The sequence below is a fragment of the Artemia sp. Qi Xiang Cuo genome, chromosome 7, assembly GCF_049724085.1.
Source record: "Artemia sp. Qi Xiang Cuo chromosome 7, ASM4972408v1, whole genome shotgun sequence".
In the NCBI taxonomy this organism is placed as follows: Eukaryota; Metazoa; Arthropoda; class Branchiopoda; order Anostraca; family Artemiidae; genus Artemia; species Artemia sp. Qi Xiang Cuo.
This window is the reverse complement of record NC_142800.1, coordinates 76348631-76368843: the sequence shown is the minus strand read 5'-3', so window position 1 is coordinate 76368843 and position 20213 is coordinate 76348631. Positions and strand designations below refer to the sequence as shown.

The following is a 20213-nucleotide window of genomic DNA, read 5'->3' as shown; positions in this document are numbered from 1 at the left end:
GATAAAAAAAAGGAGCGGACGATAGAGCAGCGACACGCCATTAGATTCTGCTTTCTCTTGGGCAAAACTGTTTCAGAGACTCTTGCCTTGATTGAGCAGGCATGCGGAGACCATGCCATGGTGAAAGCCCAGGTTTTTCGTTGGCACAAGAACTTCAAAGACGGGCGGGAGACAGTTCAGGACAAAGATCGATCTGAACGAACTTCGACGAGTTCATTGGATGAAATGTCAAAAGTTAAAGGAATCTTGAGCTCCGACCGTCGGTTGAGTCTACAATTCATAGCGGAAGTACTTAACATGTGCAAGTCGACGGTACACAAGTTGTAACCGAAAATCTCAACATGAGAAAAGTTTGTGCAAAATTGGTGCCAAAAGTGCTGAGTGATGATCAGAAACAACAATGAATTGACCTGTGCCGTGAAATGGTGGAGGTTGAGGAAGGTGAAGCAGACTTTTTAGATGCCGTAATAACAGGCGACGAAACATGAGTTTTTCAATAAGGCCCTGAGACCAAACGCCAGAGTTCCGGGTGGCACTCAAAGGGGTCTGCGCACCCAAAGAAGGCAAGAATGGCGAAGTCAAAGGTTAGGACCATGTTCATTGTCATTTTGACAACCGTGGGGTGGTATACAGCGAGTTTGTGCCTCAAGGAAAAACTGTCAACGTTGCTTTCTACAAAGACGTCCTTGCGCGACTGTACTGAAACATGAAGAGGAGACGACCAGAGATTGCCGACCGATGGAAGCTCCACCACGACAAAGCTCCAAGCCACACCGCCTTCCACGTGATGTCCTACCTGGCCCAGATAGGGGTTTCAACTTTACCACTGCCTCCGTATAGCCCTGATTTAAGCCCGGCAGACTTTTTTCCGTTCCCCAAATTGAACACCGCCCTGAAAGGTCGCCGTTTTGATGACGTTGCCGCCATTCAGAAGGCCTTAACCAAATCTTTAAAAGGCATTTCGGAAGCTGACTTTGAGGGAGCCTATGAATGATGCAAATCGTGCTGGCAGCGGTGCATCGACGCCCAAGGGAACTATTTTGAAGAATTTTGAGGTCGTATTAAAATCGGATGAATAAATTCCTCTTTATAGAGTAAGTCTCATTACTTTTTGGATGCACCCTGTACATGCACAAGTTATAGCTTCTATTTCGTATGGCTTCTCGTAAGTTTATCTGGCCTTCAGGGGTAAAATACCACAGTGAGAAACGTAAGACATTAGCATTTTGCCAAACCTAAGGATAAGGTTACCCAAGCAAAGTTCTAGACTTTGGAGTTGGAGGGTTGCGAGGGCATCATGGTAGGAAATGTCTTTATTACTCAGGATGATCCTGGTTGCCCGTTCCTGGACTGACTCCCGTTCCTGCATCAAATAGGCAGTTTATAACACTGACGGGCGCCAGACAGGACAGGCGTATTCGAGGATAGGGCGTACAAAGCACGGGTTTGCCCGAAGAAGAATATGGGCGTTGCACCAGAAGCGACGCATTTTTGAAAGTTTTACAGGGATGCGGTAGTTTTATATGTCACGCTATTAATACGGTTAGTAAAGGTGCAGTCATGTGAGGAAATGACACCTCATTTCACCTAACGTAAGTTAAATGGGAAAAGTATCTCCACGTAATTCACAACACGGGAAGGAGCATCCGGGGGGGGGGACTTTCTTTCGCGGGAGAAGTATTTTACTCAAATACTTCAGTATTCCGGACTTAACAGAGTTGATAGTCAGCTAAAATTGGAGAACTGTAAACTTCGTAGATCGAAAATGGTTTCGAGGAATAACTTCGTGGGACATCCCTTTCAAAAAGACAAGCAAGTAAGAGCGACAAATCGTCAACCCGGGCACAGAAATTTTAGAGAGGCAAAATTGCAAATAAATAATCCAATGGTTATAATCATTTTTTAATTTTAGAAATTTTTTTTATTAAAATAAAATAGAGGGCACAGTTGGCAGTAAGTATAAGCAAACTGAATCCGAAATTTTCATTTTACCCATATCTTCATCACCATTCCTTAAAAACAAAAGGTATTAGACCGAATTTAATTAAATTCGAGATTTTTGTGACATTTTGTATTCAAATTTTGCTTATAAATGAAAATTTTGTTCAATTTGGCCTGAAAATTTTTTAGAAGATAGGGAAGCTGGGGCTAATCAAGATTTTGCCCAGGGCGCAAGAGAGGCCAGAACCGTCCCTTGAATCAAATCAAGTATTCTGGCAGGGTATATAGATATTCCACGTTTAGGTAGTTCGCCATCTTGGTACTTGTCAATAGCCTCACTTACTTGTTCTAGTAACTGCCGCAAGACGGAAGTTCCTAGGCTTTTGCTCGGGATGGCCTTATGGAGATTGGTCTCAAATCGTCACAAGACTTGGGCGGCTTCAATTTGTGAATTGCACGGACGTGAGAAAAGAGTCATTCATAATATGATTTGAAAGGTTTTTTATTTCAGGTAATTTAGTCACTCGTAGTGTGTTAGGGAAAATTCCAGTTTTTGTTTTGTTCTACTTAATATTGCCATTTAATCACAAGTTATAAGTTAGCTGTGTTGCAAAATTGTATCATAATGTGAATGATGCTAAATACTATAGCATTGTGGTCTAATGAAAATAATCCATTAAATCATTGAAGATTTTTTTCTGATATTTTAAACCAAATGGTCAGTCATTCCATAGTCCTTTCTTAAGAAAATGGAATGTCTAGAAAATTTAAAATATAATTTCAAATAACCAGACTTAAATTTATACTTTTAAGTTTAGCCAGGCGCAGGCAAGGACGACATGATGATCATCAGATATTTCCACTCCGAGATCTTCTTCTAGCGGAGCAGAGGCTGTCAAAGCTTCCGTTTTTCCAAGAGATCTTCTTATAGTTTCTTCAATAGAATCAGCCATCTCTCCAAAAGACGGAGGTACATCTATAAAAGTAAAACTTTTAAATATTTGGCAGCTATTGTTGTAAACAAGGGTATCACGTATTATGGGGTATTTTTTATCACGACATTGAGTTCAAAACACACCCAAAGTTGTAAAAATACTCTACTTTTAGCACGCATTGCCCTGAAGAGGATTTTTTTTGTGTCACAGTCACATGGGTTCAAAATTTCAAAGGAAACTAAATATTTGGCTTACTTCAAATGTGTTGAAATAAAAGAATTTTTTAAGACTTAAAAATATATGGAAGCATTAAAATATAGAAATTGAACGGAGGTATAAGATAATAAAATATTAGTATGCTCAATGGAGCGAGGGGGCAAATTATCTTCAGAATCGTTCCAGGACCACCATTCTTTCCTCCAGAATATGTTCAAGCAACGTTATGCAGGACGTTTATCATAAGATTAAATACAAAAACAAGTTTTTTCAACAGAAAGCAATGAGCAACATTAAAACTCCGGAGCAAGAAATTGCTCCGTATATGAAGGGGGTGCTCCTTTTCTCAATACCTTGCTCTTTGCGCTAAACTTTGACTCTTTTCCCAATTTTTTAAGAACGACTTCTAAAAACCCTAGGCCGATTAATGAGAATCGGAAGCTATTCCAATAGAGCTGAACATTTAGCGTGAAGAGCAAGGTATTGAGGAGGGGAGCAATCCGTTCATATGCGGAATTATTTATGTTTAGTTTGAGTTTTACCATTGCTCTTTACTTTCAGTTAAAAAAAAAACTTTTTTTATTCATTTCATAATAAATCCAGTAAACATAGGAGCAACTGCTAATACGGCGAAAATGATGGCCCGTAGAGTTGATTTAAGTGTAAAATAAATTACACAAAATTATAAAACAAGTTATACAATGGAAAAACATTAAAAAATAGAAATCCTATGAAAAGTTTGTATCCAAGAAATTGGAAAATAGTTTTTGAGTACTCAAGCAAGAAAAAAAAAATATATATATTGTAATATGTTCCTTATACTTGTAAGCATAACAGAATATTTATAAGTACACCAACTAGCATTAATGGCTGTCAATCGGAACACCGTGCTCACTGGGTGACCGGGTCCCTTCACTCAATACTTTGGGACTCGAAATGCCCAGTCATCCCATAGTTTGTATAATCACTTGTTTAACTTAGAAATCATTACGAAATACTTATATGGGTGCTAGGAAATATCTGATAACGTTTGGATTTGGAATAAAAAATAAAAATGAACTTGAGAATTTTATCTTTTTTGAAATCCAAAACGCCTAGATCCCCCCCCCCTAATGAAACATAGAATATTGCTCAAAACTGTAACCAATGAAAACAAAGAGAAAATATCCAACTGTTCTGGTGCAACGAGCATATCGAATATTCTTTTTACAGACAAGCTTGTAAATTTTTTGTAAGGAATTTATTTTTCAGGGTTTAAATAAAAAAATCTGTAAAATTTACAGTATGCAGCACAAAGACAGACCCAAAGAGGAGGGGGCTCAAATTAGTTTCCAGCAAATAAGTTCTAAGCTGTTTGAAAAACCTATTGTACTTTCAAGTGAAAACAACATCTGATATTTCTTATAGGATACTAAAACTATTTAAACATTAGTTGAAAAAGTACGTTTTACTTTAGCGTGTTACTAGTGTTTGATATTTGTCGGAGGAAACACTTCAGTTTCGAGTACGTAATAAAATAAATCAATTATTTGTAAAAAACAATTGCGTGTGAGCATATAAGTAACATTTTAAGTATCTCTTGTTAAGTTTCTTTCTTGATCAACATACAGGAAAAAATCTCCGTTTCAAGTAAAAATGTTAAAGGTTATTTAAAAAAAATGTGCTGACAAAAATTGTGTGATATCTGACTTTTTGTTCAGATTTCAGTTATTATGGAGTAAAGAACGAGTTTCGAGCAAATAAACTCTAGGCTATTCAATGAACCTACAATATTTCAGAGTATAACTAATATCTGATATTTCTTGTTTTCAATTTTTCTTTTGTACCGATATTGAGGAAGAAACTTCTGTTTCAATCGAGAGCAAGAGAGCACATTTATTTTGAGTCACATAGGCCTACTATTAGATGACGTCATATTCAAAGAAATTAATTACAACCACTGTTTGACAGAAAACATGACGTCACATTCTATCTACAAGATGCATTCATAAGATAGGATGACGTCATATTACAAAGAAAGCTATACCCATAACAGTAATGTTCGCGTCGCCTTAGTTTTTTTTTATCCGTGGATGAGAAAGGTACTAGTCGGATAAAAGTACAACAACATATTCAACAATAATATTTTATACATCCCTTTTTAAGGTCCTCTTTTGAGTAAACATGGAGGTAGTAACATGTGTTTCAAGTAAGTAAGTTATGAATTATTTGAAAAAAGAATCTTCAGGGTTTTAGCAAATATTTGAAATTTCCTTTTCAGATTCTCTTTTAAGTAAACGTAGAGGAAGAAACTTCTGATTCGAATAAGTAAGTAACAAATTATTTGAAAAAAACTTCAGGTTTAGCATAAATCTAATACTTGAAATTTCCCTTTTCATTGGGCGCATTCCGCACCGCGATCATAATTAATGATGATTGATTTTTTAGACTGAATTTGTTCCACGCCGCCGAATTAAAAAAAAAAAAAAAAAAAAAAGTAATTTATGTTCCGTGTTTGTAAAATAATCAGCTATTGTTAATTCTAGTCGGGAGATATGTGTAATACAAACCGCCAAGGGTATATCCAGGATTTTTGTTTCGGGGAGGGGGAGGGGGGGGGGTTAAAACACATAGAAAATTTGTTTATAAGTATGTTGTGACGTTCTCACGAGTCGGACAAAAATTCCGGGGGTGGGGGTTCAAACCTGGTAATACGCCCCCCCCCTCCGACCCAAACTGAATGAGGCTTTGAAAAACTACATTACAAGACTAGAAATTAGCTTTCTAGCGTATCTCAACCAAACTCCTTTGATATTAGCCAACATCTGACTAAAGTTTGACTGAACTAAAAGTATCTCCATTCAATGGGGTAAACACAAACTTTTTGTGGATGTATATTTATAACATTTAAAAGTAAGGGATTCTTTGCTAGAGCCTATCCTGTAAAGAAGGAGTTAGATGAAGGCTGGCTATTTCGTAAGGATAATATGGTAAATTTTTTTGGTTTTCTTAAATTAATTAGCTTGGTACCAAGTGAACACACTACTCAACAGGTGGGTCACTTTAATTGATTTGATTTTAAGCCAGCCCTAGTCTTCTATTGCCTTGTGAACTGTTACCAATATTTTAAATTTTCAAAATACATGCCTAAAGTTCTCCGTCCAGGCCGTAATAAATGATGATTAAACACAAATAAACGTTTAAATTTTCTTAATTGATTTGATTTTAAGCCAGCCCTAGTCTTCTATTGCCTTGTGAACTGTTACCAATATTTTAAATTTTCAAAATACATGCCTAAAGTTCTCCGTCCAGGCCGTAATAAATGATGATTAAACACAAATAAACGTCCTTCCTCTTACCATTAATGATTATAAATGCTCGACGTGGAATGCACCCATTATGTCTCTTTTGAGCCACCCCAGAGGAAGAAACTTCAATTTCGAGTAAAGAAAATAAAAATGGTTTGAGAAAAATGATTGTGCTTTAGTATATGACTAACACTTAATCAGGGTTGCCACCTGTAGCACGAAAGGACTATTTTAGAACTACTTTATTATGAGTCGTTACTATAGCACGTGCTCAGGGTTGCTTAAATAGTATTTTTAGCACTATTGGAGACAATTTATTGACTATAGCACCAAAAATCGCTGCGTGGCCCGCAAATTTGGGCAATTGTAGCACATTAGAAACTGATCTTGGTGGCAACCCTGGACTTAAATACTTATAATTTTCCTTTTCAGCTAATATTTTGAGTCAACAAAGAGGAAGAAACTTCAATTTTGAGTAGGTAACTTAAAAATTGTTAAAGAAAAACAACACTACTTTAGTTTTTTTTTCGTTTTTTTTTCTTAATACGCGGCGGCACGTACAATTAAATATCTGATTTGCCGGTAGTCTTTTATCATGGTTCTTAAATGACTATTGAATCTTCTTTTGGAAGAGTCATCAGAGAAACTTTTAGGGATAACTTCCTCTGGAAAATCATTCTAGATCGAAGTCAACGTCTTTCTTGTGCAACTTCGAATGAAGCTGTTTTTCAAGTACTCTATTCTCAGCTTGCCAGCCTCAAGATAATTGAACCAAGCTGCTAGTGCCTAATATTTCTCTTTTTCAGGGTATCTTTTGATCCAAAGTCGAGCAAAAAAAAATTTTTTTAGCAAATAATTACAGATTATTTGGAAAAAAACTTCAGGGTTTTAGAAAACGACACATATTTATATTTCCCTTTTAATTTTCTCTTTTGAATCAACACCGAGGAAGAAACTTCAATTTCTAGTTAGTAAGTAAAAAAATTGCTTATGATAAACAATTGTGCTTTTGTGTATAATTAATGTATAGAATTTTTCTAAATCTTACCTGATTCAATGTGGAGGAAGAAAATTTCATTTCGAGTAAGTATGTTATAAATTATTTGAAAAAAATACTTTTGAGTTTTAGAAAAGGGAAGATATTTAAAATTCTCTTTTTAGATTTTCTTTGGAGTCAACACAGAAACAGAAATTTTCAAGTTAAAAAGTTAAAATTCTTTTAAGAAAACAATTTTCTTTGGCATATGACTCATACATGATTTCCTTTTCTTTTTCTGATTTCAGTTACTATCGAGTTAAAAACGAATTTCGACCAAATATGACAATAAGACTTGTACGTTAAGGTAAAATAAATATAATCGTTTTAAGTTAAAAATCGTTTCAGAACAACAATAGTGCTTTAGCAACTGACTAACACTCGATAATTCTCTTGTTCAGACTCTTTTAACTCAACGCGAGGAAGAAACCTTTCTTATCGAGCAATTAAGTTATAAATCATTTGAAAAAACACTTTCGACAAAATTATTTTCTCTATTTGTGTTTTTTGTTGAGTCATTACAGAGACAGAAACTTAAATTTCGAGTAATTACTACTACTAACAACTCACCACGGCACCAAAGCACCTGAGGCCAACTCAGCTACGCAAGCTCCTCTTCCATCCTAATCTTTCACCCTCCCAGGAAGTTCCCATTTCCCTTAAATCTTTCTTTATGACATGCTCCCAACCCAACCACGGACGACCTGCTATCCGTTTAGCCCTAAACGGTTGGTTAAAAAGGACAATCGTCGGAAATCTGTCATCCTTTATCCGCGGAGCGTTAGTATATGGCTAAAAATTAATATTTATTCTTTCCATGTTCTCTTTTGGTTCTAGATACTGGGAAAATATTTCTATTGGATAAGTTCCAAATTATTTGGAAAGCAACTTAAGGGTTGCAGCAGATTACTAATATTTAAAATTTCCCGTTTGAAGGAAATTTTTGAGGGAAATCTTTTGAGTCAACACGGAGGAAAAAACTTCAATTTCGAGTAGGTAAGTTAAACATCATGTGAGAAAAACAAACTTGTTTGGCATATGACTGACATTTGATCTTCTTGCCTTTTTTTTAAATTTAAGCAATTATGGAGTTAAGAACCTATTTCAAGCATGTAAGTTCTAAGCTATAAATAAAAGTTCAAATAGGGATAAAATCCTTTTAATAGACAGTGATGTAATAGAAATTCACAAAAATACCAGATATTTCGGTCACATATACAGTGACCGTCATCAGTAGTAAAACATCAGTTTTACTACTGATGACGGTCACTGTATATGTGACCGAAATATCTGGTATTTTTGTGAATTTCTATTACATCACTGTCTATTAAAAGGATTTTATCCCTACTTGAACTTTTATTTATCGTCATGGAAAGGCAGTGTGGTCTCCGAAATTATCTGAACCTGTTTCAAGCATGTAAGTTCTAAGCTATTTGATAAATCTTCTATCTTTTTGCTTTTTTTAGATTTAAAAAATTATGGAGTTAAGAACCTGTTTCAAGCATGTAAGTTCTAAGCCATTTAATAAACCTTTTGTATTTTAGAGTAAAACTAATGTCTGTTACTTCTCGTTTTCAATTTTTTGCTTGTGTTGAAATTGCGGAAGAAACTTCCGTTTCAAGTAAGAGAAAGAGAGCAAAATTATTATAAGTCACGTTTTATCTATATGATGCGTTCGAAAAATGGGATGACGTCACTTTCAAATGAAAACATCGCAAACTAATTACAGCAACTCTTTAACAAACGGTGCAGTCATAAGAAAGGATGACGTCATACAAAAGAAAAAGGTTATATACCGCAGTAATGTGCGGGTCACTTTACTTTTTAGCTGTTCATGAAGAGAAAGGTAATATTCAGATACAAGTACAACAACACACAAAACCCTTGCTAAAGGGTTAAATATTAAAAGGTTACATAACTCAAGAGTTGAATACTAAATACCAAAAGTTAATGCTTAGAATAAGAAAAGTAGTTTTAGTTAAAAGTAGTTTTAGTTAAAAAGTAGTTATTCACCGGGTATTGGTTATTTTGACTAGAGTAGGACTACAAACTGAAATTATTATTTCATCGATATTAAAAACATTGCTTTTTTAGTCAAAATGTACGAAAAAACTGTAGTTTCGAGAGAGTAATTTATAAAATATTTGAATATAGGTTTTTTTAAAATATGACTAATATTTGAAATTTGTCTTTTTTAGATTCAATTTTGGTAGCATAAAAGCATATGCCTAATATTTGGTTTTTGTCTTTTTCAGGTTTCCTTTTGAGTAAAACATGGAAGAAAAAATTTCAATTTCACGTAAGTATTTTATAAATTATTTGAAAAAGATTGTTCTTAAGCATATAACTAGTATTTGATATTTTTCTTTTTCAGGTTCCCTTTGAGTCAACTTGGAAGAAAAAACCTCAGTTTCCCGTAATTAAGTTACAAATAATTTGAAAATGATTATTATTAAGCATATGCATAATTTTTGATATTTTTATTTTCAAGTTCAATCTGAGTCAACATGGAAGAAAACAACGTTAATTTCATGTAAGTAATTTATAAACTATTTCGAGAAGATCGTTCTTAAGCACGTGTCTAATGTTTTATATTTTCTTTTTAAGGTCCCTTCTAAGTCAAAATGGAAGAAATCAACCTCAATGTCACGTAAATAAGTTATAAATTATTTGAAAAAGATTATTCTTAAGAATATGTATAAAAACTGATATTTTTCTTTTTCACGTTCCCCCTAAGTCATCATGGAAGAAAACAATTTCAGTTTCACGAAAGTAATTTATATATTATTTGAAAAAGATTGTTCTTAAGCATATGAATAATATTTGATTGGTCTTCTTTTTCAGGTTCCCTTTGTGTCAACATAAAAAAAAAAAAAAAAACAACTTCAGTTTCACGTAAGTAAGTTATAGATTACTATTAAGTATATGACTAATATTTGATTTTTTTTTCAGTCTTGTTTCGAGTAACCCTAGAAGAAAACAGCTGCCGTTTCACGTAAGTAAATGAAAAATTATATGATAAAGATAGTTCTTAGGCTTGAGACTGATATTCGATATTTTTCTTTCTCAGGTTTCCTCTTGCTCAAGACGGAAGAAAACAAATGCAGTTTCATGTAAGTAACTTATAAATTATTCGAAAAATATTGTTCTTAAGCATATGAATAATATTTGATTGGTCTTTTTTTTCAGGTTCCCTTTGTGTCAACATGAAAAAAAAAAATACAACAACATGAGTTTCACTCAAGTAAGTTATAAATTATTTCGAGAAAATTTTTCTTAAGCATATGCATAATATTTGATATTTTTCTTTTTCAGGTTCTCTTTGAGTAACCCTTGAAGAAAACAGTGTTAGTCTGATGAAAGTAAGTTATAAGTATTTGAAGAAGATTGTTCTTAAGCAAATGACTAACATATGCATATGAGTAACAACCTCAGTTTGTTTTAAGTAAGTTATTAATAATTTGAAAAACAATATTATTAAGCATACGAATAATATTTGATATTTTTCTTTTTCAGGTTCCCTTTGAGTCAACATGAAAAAAAAAATATTCAGTTTCACGTAAGTGATTTATAAACTATTTGAAGATGATTGTTTTTAAGCATATTATTAATATTTGATATTTTTCTTTTTCACGTTCCCTATGAGTCAAAATGGAAGAAAACAACTTTAGTTTAACGTAAGTAAGTTATAAAATATTCGCAAAAGATTGTTCTTTAGCATATGAATAATATTTGATTGGTCTTCTTTTTCAGGCTCCCTTTGAGTCAACATGAAAAAAAACAAACATCTTCAGTTTCACGTAAGTAAGTTATAGATTACTATTAAGTACACGACTAATATTTAATCTTTTTTTTCAGGTTCCTTTTGAGTCAACATGGAAGAAAACAACCTGCAGTTTCACGTAAGTTATAAATTATTTGAAAATTACGTACTGAAGCCTATGACTAATATTTTATATTTTTCTTTTTCACGTTCCCTTTGAGGCAACATGGAAGAAAACAACTTCAGTTCCACGTAAGTTAGTTATCAATATGTCGATTAATAGCATATGAAGTTATAAGCATATGATTAATATTTGATTGGTCTTTTTTTTCAGGTTCCCTTTGTGTCAACATAAAAAAAAAAAAAAATACAACTTCAGTTTCACGTAAGTAAGTTATAGATTACTATTAAGTACATGACTAATATTTGATTTTTTTTTTTCAGGTTCCTTTTGAGTCAACATGGAAGAAAAAAACGTTAGTTTGATATAAGTAAGTTATACACTATATGGAAAAGACTGTTATAAAACTTGTGACTAATGTCTGATATTTTTCTTTTTCAGATTGTCCCTGAGTAAACATGGTAAAAAAAATATTAGCTGCACGTAAGCAAGTAATTATTTGAAAAAGATTGTTCTTAAGCATATGAATAATATTTGATTGGTCTTCTTTTTCAGGCTCCCTTTGTGTCAACATGAAAAAAAAACAACAATAGCTTGAGTTTCACTTAAGTAAGTTATAAACTATTTGAAAAAGATTGTTCTTAAGCATATGCCTAATATTTTATATTTTTCTTTTCAGGTTCTCTTTGAGTAACCATTGAAGAAAACAGCGTTAGTCTGATGAAAGTAAGTTATAAACTATTTCGAAAAGATTGTTCTTAAGCATATGACTAATATTTAATATTTTTCTTTTTTAGTTTTCCTTTGAACCATCATGAAACAAAACAACTTCAGTTTAACGTAAGTAGTTGTAAATTATTCCAAATAGATTGTTCTTAAGGATATGAATAATATTTGATATTTTTCTTTTTCAGGTTCCTTTGGTGTCAACAGAAAAAAAACTTCAATTTCACGTTAGTAAGTTATAAACTATTTAAAAAAGATTGTTCTTAAGCATATGAATGATTTGGATATTTTTTCAGGCTTCCTTTGAGTCAACATGGGAGAAAAAACATCAGTTTCACGTAAGTGTTTCATAAATTATTTGAAGAAGATTGTTCTTAAGCATATGACTAACATTTGATATTTTTCTTTTTCAGGTGCCTTATGAGTAAACTGGAAAACAACAACTTCAGTTTCACGTAAAGTTATATCTTATTTAAAAGAAAATTTTCTTAAGAATATGAATAATATTTAATATTTTTTTCAGGTTCCCCTTGAGTCAACATGGAAGAAAACAGCTTCAGTTTCACGTAAGTAAGTCATAAATTATTCGGAACAGACTGTTCTTAAGCATATAACTAACACTTATTATTTTTGTTTTTTTGGTGCCTTTTGAGTCAACATGGAAAACAAAAACTTCAGTTCAACGTAAGTGAGTTATATCTTATTTGAAAATGATTATTCTTAAGTATATTGACTAATATTTGATAATTTTGTCCAGGTTCCCTTTGAGTCAACATGGAAAAAAACAACTTCAGTTTTACGTAAGTAATTTATAAATTATTTGAAAAGGATTGTTCTTAAGAATATGACTAATATTTGATGTTTTTCTCTTTCAGGTTCCCTTTGAGTCAACATGGAAGAAAAAAACTTCAGTTCAACATAACTGAGTCGTATTTTATTTGAAAAAGGTAATTCTTAAGCATATGAATAATACTTGATAATTTTTTTTTAGATTCCCTCTAAGAAAACATGGAAGAAAAAAACTTTAGTGTTACGTATATAAGTTATAAATTATTTCAAAAAGATTACTCTTAATCATATGACTGACATTTAATGTTTTTCTTTTTCAGGTTCCCTTTGAGTCAACATGGAAGAACACAACTTCAGTATCGCGTAAGTGAGTCATATCTTATTTGAAAAGGATTCTTCTTAAGTATATGACTAATATTTGATAAATTTTTTTCAGATTCTCTTTGATTCAACATGGAAGAAAACAGCTTCAGTTTCACGTAAGTAAATTATAAATTATTTGAAAATGATTGTTCTTAAGCATATGACTAACATTTTATATTTTTCTCTTTCAGGTGCCCTTTGAGTCAACATGGAAAACAACAACTTCCGTTCGCGTAAGTGAGTTATATCTTATTTGAAAAGGATTTTTCTTAAGTATATGACTACTATTTGAAAATTTTTTTCAGGTTCCCTTTAAGTCAACATGGAAGAAAACAGCTTCAGTTTCACGTAAGTAATTTATAAATTATTTGAAAGATTGTTCTTAAGCATATGAATAATATTTAAAATTTTTCTTTTTCAGGTTCTCTTTGAGTTAACATGGAAGAAAACAATTTCAGTTTCACGTAAATGAGTTATATCTTATTTGAAAAAGATTATTCTTAAGCATATGACTAATATTTGGTAATTTTTTTCAGGTTCTCTTCAAGTCAACATGGAAGAAAACAGCTTCAGTTCCACGTTTAAGTTATAAATTATTTGAAAATGATTGTTCTTAAGCATATGACTAAATATTTAATATTTCTCTCTTTCAGGTTCCCTTTGAGTCAACATGGAAGAACACAACTTCAGTTTCACATAAGTGAGTTATATCTTATTTGAAAATGATTGTTCTAAAGTAAATGACCAATATTTGAGATTTTTTTTTCAGGTTCTTTTTGAGTCAACATGGAAGAAAACAACTTCAGTTTCACGCAAGTAAATTATAAATTATTTTAAAATGATTGTTCTTAAGCATATGACTAATATTTGATATTTTTCTTTTTCAGGTTCCCTTTGAGTCAACATGGAAAACAACAACTTCCGTTCGCGTAAGTGAGTTATATCTTATTTGAAAAGGATTTTTCTTAAGTATATGATTAATATTTGATAATTTTTTTCAGGTTCCCTTTAAGTCGACATGGAAGAAAACAGCTTCAGTTCCACGTTTAAGTTATAAATTATTTGAAAATGATTGTTCTTAAGCATATGACTAATATTTAATATTTTTCTCTTTCAGGTTCCCTTTGAGTCAACATGGAAGAAAACAACTTCAGTTTCACGTAAGTAAGTTATATCTTATTTGAAAAAGATTATTCTTAAATATGTGACTAATATTTGATAATTTTTTTTCAGGCTCCTTTTGAATAAACTTGGAAGATAACAACTTCAGTCTTACTCATGTATTATATAAGTTATTTGAAAAATGCTATTCTAAAGCATATGAACAACATTTGATGTTTCTCTTTTTAACGTTATTTTTGAAGCAACATGAAACAAAACAGATTCAGTTCCACGGAAGTGATTTACAACTTATTTGAAAAAGATTATTCTTAAGCATATGACTAATATTTGATAATTTTTTAAAGGTTCCCTTTGAGTCAACATGGAAGAAAACAGCTTCAGTTTTACGTAAGTAAGTTATAAATCATTTGAAAATGATTGCTCTTAAGAATATGACTAATATTTGATGTTTTTCTTTTTCAGTTTCCCTTTGAGTCAACATGGAAGAAAACAACTTCAGTTTCACGTAAGTGAATTATATCTTATTTGAAAAGATTATTCTCAAGCATATGACTAATATTTGATAATTTTTTTCAGGCTCCCCCTGAGTCAACATGGGATAAAACAGCCTGAATTTCACGTCAGTAAGTTATAAATTATTTGAAAAAGATTGTTCTTAAGCACATTACTAATATTTGGTATTTGTCTTTTTCAAGTTCCCTTTGATTCAACATCGAAAACAACAACTTCAGTTTCACGTAAGTGAGTTATAACTTATTTGAAAAAGATAATTCTTAAATATATGACTAGTACTTGATATTTTTTTTCAGGTTCCCTTTGAGTCAACATGGAAGAAAACAGCTTCAGTTTCACGTATGTAAGTTATAAATTATTTAAAATGATTGTTCTTAAGCATATGACTAATATTAGATATTTTTCTCTTTCAGGTTCCCTTTGAGTCAACATGGAAAACAACAACTTCAGTTTCAAGTAAGTGAGTTATATCTTATTTGAAAAAGATTATTCTTAAGCATATGACTAATATTTAATAATTTTTTTTCAGGTTCCCTTTGAGTCAACATGGAAGAAAGCTTCAGTTTCACGCATGTAAGTTGTAAAATATTTGAAAATGATTGTTCTTAAGCATATGACTAATATTTGATATTTTTCTCTTTCAGATTTCCTTTGAATCAACATGGAAGAAAACAGCTTCAGTTTCGCGTAAGTAAGTTATAAATTATTTAAAAATGATTAATCTTAAGCACATGAATAATATTTAATAATTTTTTCAGATTCCCTTTGAGTCAACATGGAAGACAAAACCTTCAGTTCAACATAACTGAGTCGTATTTTATTTGAAAAAGATTATTCTTAAGTATATGACTAATATTTGATAAATTTTTTTCAGTTTCTCTTTAAGACAACATGGAAGAAAACAACTTTAGTTTCACGTAAGTAAGTTATAAATGATTTGAATAAGATTGTTCCTAAGCATATGACTAATATATTATACTTTTCTCTTTCAGAAGCCGTTTGAATCAACATGGAAAAAAACAACTTCCGTTCGCGTAAGTGAGTTATATCTTATTTGAAAAGGTTTCTTCTTAAGTATATGACTAATATTTGATAATTTTTTTTCAGGCTCACTTTGAGTCAAAATGGAAGAAAACAGCTTCAGTTTAGCGTAAGTAAGTTGTAAATTATTTCAAAAAGATTGTTCTTAAGCATATAACTAAAATTTGATATTTCTCTTTTTCAGGTTCCCTTTGATTCAACATCGAAAACAACAACTTCAGTTTCACGTAAGTGAGTTATAACTTATTTGAAAAAGATAATTCTTAAATATATGACTAGTACTTGATATTTTTTTTCAGGTTCCCTTTGAGTCAACATGGAAGAAAACAGCTTCAGTTCCACGTTTAAGTTATAAATTATTTGAAGATGATTGTTCTTAAGCATATGACTAATATTTAATATTTTTCTCTTTCAGGTTCCCTTTGAGTCAACATGGAAGAAAACAACTTCAGTTTCACGTAAGTGAATTATATCTTATTTGAAAAGATTATTCTTAATCATATGACTAATATTTCATAATTTTTTTTCAGGTTCCCTTTGAGTCAACATGGAAGAAAGCTTCAGTTTCACGCATGTAAGTTGTATTTTATTTGAAAATGATTGTTCTTAAGCATATAACTAACATTTGATATTTTTCTTTCTCAGGTTCTCTTTGATTCAACATGGAAAACAACAACTTCAGTTTCACGTAAGTGAGTTATAACTTATTTGAAAAAGATAATTCTTAAATATACGACTAATACTTGATATTTTTTTTCCAGGTTCCCTTTGAGTAAACATAGAAGAAGACAGTTTCAGTTTTACGTAAGTAAGTTATAAATTATTTGAAAAATATTGTTCTTATACATATAACTAATATTAGATATTTTTATCTTTCAGGTTCCCTTTGAATCAAGATGAAAGAAAACAACTTCGGTTTCGCATAAGTAAATTATATCTTATTTAAAAAAGATTATTCTTAAGCTTATGAATAATATTTAATAATTTTTTCAGGTTCCCTTTGAGTCAACATGGAAGAAAGCTTCAGTTTCACGTAAGTAATTTGTAAAATATTTGAAAATGATTGTTCTTAAGCATATGACTAACATTTGATATTTTTCTTTTTCAGGTTCCCTTTGAATCAACATGGAAGAAAACATCTTCAGTTTTACGTAAGTAAGTTATAAGTTATTTGAAATTAATTGCTCTTAAGCATATGACTAACATTTGACATTTTTTTTTCAAGTGGCCTTTGAGTCAACATGGAAAACAACAACTTCTGTTTCACCTAAGTGAGTTATATCTTATTTGAAAAAGATTATTCTCAAATATATGATTAATATTTGATATTTTTTTTCAGGTTCCCTTTGAGTCAACATGGAAGAACACAACTTCAGTTTCACGTAAGTAAGTTGTAAAAGATTGTTCTTAAGCATATGAATAATATTTGATTGGTCTTCTTTTTCAGGTTAGCAGGAAAAAAACTTCGGTTTCACGTAAGTAAGTTATAAATTATTTGAAAAAGATTACACTTAATCATAAGAATAATATTTGATAAATTATTTTACAGGTTCCCTTTGAGTCAACATGGAAGAAAAAAGCTTCAGTTTCACGTAAATAAGTTACAAATTATTTGAAAAAGATTGTTCTTAAGCATATGCCTAATATTATATATTTGTCTTTTTCAGGTTCCCTTTTGAGTCAAACATGGAACAAAAAACTTGAATTTCACATAAGTATTTTATAAATTATTTGAAAAACATTGTTCTTAAGCACATGAATAACATTTATCTTTTTCTTTTTCAGGTTCCCTTTGAGTCAATATGGAACAAAACAACTTCAGCTTCACGTATGTGAGTTATATCTTATTTGATAAAGATTATTCTTAAGTATATGACTAATATTTGATTTTTTTTCAGGTTCCCTTTGAGTCAACATGGACGAAAACAGCTTCAGTTTCACGCAAGTATGTTATAAATTATTCGAAAAGATTGTTCTTAAGCATATGACAAACATTTGATATTTTTCTTTTTCATGTGCTTTTTGAGTCAGCATGGAAAACAACAACTTCAGTTCAACGTGAGTGAGTTATATCTTAAGTTGAAAAAGATTATTCTTAAGTATATGACTAATATTTGATATTTTTTAAGGTTCTCTTAGTCAACATGGAGGAAAACAGCTTCAGTTTTAAGGAAGTAAGTTATAAATTATTTTAAAATAATTGTTTTTAAGCATATGACTAATATTTGATATTTTCCTCTTTCAGGTTCCCTTTGAGTCAACATGGAATAAAACAACTTCAGTTTCGAGTAAATGGGTTATATCTTATTTGAAAAAGATTATTCTTAAGCATATGACTAATATTTGAAATTTTTTTTTTCAGGTTCCCTTCGAGTGAACATGGAAGAAAACAACTTCAGTTTCACGTAAGTAAGTTATAAATTATTCGAAAAAAATTGTTCTTAAGCATATGAATAACATTTGATATTTTTCTTTTTCAGGCGCCTTTTGAGTCAACAAGGATAACAACAACTTCAGTTCAACGTAAGTGAGTTATATCTTAAGTTGAAAAAGATTATTCTTAAGTATATGACTAATATTTGATATTTTTTCAGGTTCTCTTAGTCAACATGGAGGAAAACAGCTTCAGTTTCAAGTAGGTAAGTTATGAATTATTTGAAAAAGATTGTTCTTAAGCATATGACTAATATTTGATATTTTTTTCTTTCAGGTTCCCTTTGAGTCAACATGGAAGAAAACAGCTTCAGTATCACGTATATGGGTTATATCTTATTTGAAAAAGATTATTCTTAAGCATATGACTAATGTTTGATAATTTTTTTTCCGGTTCCCGAGTCAACATGGAAGAAAACAACTTCAGTTTCACGTAAGTTATAAATTATTTGAAAATGATTGTTCTTAAGCATATGACCAAAGTTTGATATTTTTCTTTTTCAGGTGAATTTTGAGACAACATGGAGAACAACAACTTCAGTTTCACGTAAGTGAGTTATATCTAATTTGAAAAAGATTATTCTTAAATATATGACTTATATTTGATTTTTTCAAGTTCCCTCTGAATCAATATGGAAGAAAACAACTTTAGTTTCACGTAAGTAAGTTATAAATTATTTCAAAAAGATTGTTCTTAGGCATATGACTAATATTTGATATTTTTCTTTTTCATTTTCCCCTTGAGTCAACATGGAAGAAAACAACTTCAGTTTCACGTAAGTAAGCGAGTTATATCTTATTTGAAAAGGATTCTTCTTAAGTATATGACTAATATTTAATAATTTCTTTTTCAGGTTCCCTTTGAGTTAAAATATAAGAAAACAACGTCAATTTGATGAAAGTATCTTATAAACTATTTGGTAATGATTGTTCATAAGCATAATTCTAACGTCTCATATTTGTATCTTTCTAGTTCTCTCTGAGCCAACATGGAAGAAAACAACTTCAGTTTCACGGAAGTGAGTTACATCTTATTTGGAAAAGATTATTCTTAAGCATATGACTAATATTTTATATCTTTTTCCGGTTTCCTTTCAGTCAACATGGAAGAAAACATCTTTAGTTTAGCGTAAGTAAGTTATAAATTATTTTAAAATGATTGCTCTTACGCATACGACTATCACTTGATATTTTTCTTTTTCAGGTTTCCTTTGACTAAACATGGAAGAAAACAACTTCAGTTTCACGTAAGTTAATTATAAAGTATTCGAAAAACATTGTTCTTAAGCATATGAATAATATTTGATTGGCCTTCTTTTTCAGGTTACCTTTGTGTCAACATGAAAAAAAAATAACTTCGGTCTCCCGTAAGTAAGTTATAAATTATTTCATAAAGATTAAACTTAATCATAAGACTAATATCTGATAATTTTTTTTTCAGGTTCGCTTTGAGTCAACAAGGAAGAAAAAAGCTTCAGTTTCACGTAAATAAGTTATAAAAGTTCAAACTTTCGGGGCTGCTTCTGCTCTTAAAATTTAACCAAATCAAAATAGCGTAAGTATATCCAAGCTATTAAAGAAAGTAATCAGAATTTTTTGCGAAAGGTATCAAGTTTCCATTTCAGGTCAACTAGAGGAGGTATGAAACTAAAGTAAACGCTACTATTTGTGTCCAGAATTTTAAGAGGGTGTATATTTTAAAAAATTGCTGAAAACTTTTCTCCAGCATACAAATTGCATTCCAAACTGTAAATTCTTAAAAAAACAAAAATATTTAAAGTATTATTATCTTTTTCTCTGAAAAGACTATGTCAATATAAAACGAACAAAAATTAATTAAAAAAGCTTTTTCCACAACATAAGCTTTTCAAAGAAAAGTAAAGAACTCCATTAAACAAAAAATGAGCAAAAATAAAATCAAATAATC

General features: G+C 31.0%; 1 protein-coding gene across 1 annotated transcript in view; it reads right to left on the bottom strand.

Annotated features, from left to right (window-relative positions):
* Positions 1-20213, bottom strand: part of LOC148950698 (tRNA (32-2'-O)-methyltransferase regulator THADA) — a 103306-nt gene that overhangs the window by 17155 nt on the left and 65938 nt on the right. The window contains exon 5 of the mRNA XM_089092573.1: positions 2748-2917. Coding sequence (XP_088948699.1) covers positions 2748-2917 — 170 coding nt within the window. The remainder of the gene's footprint in view (positions 1-2747; positions 2918-20213) is intronic.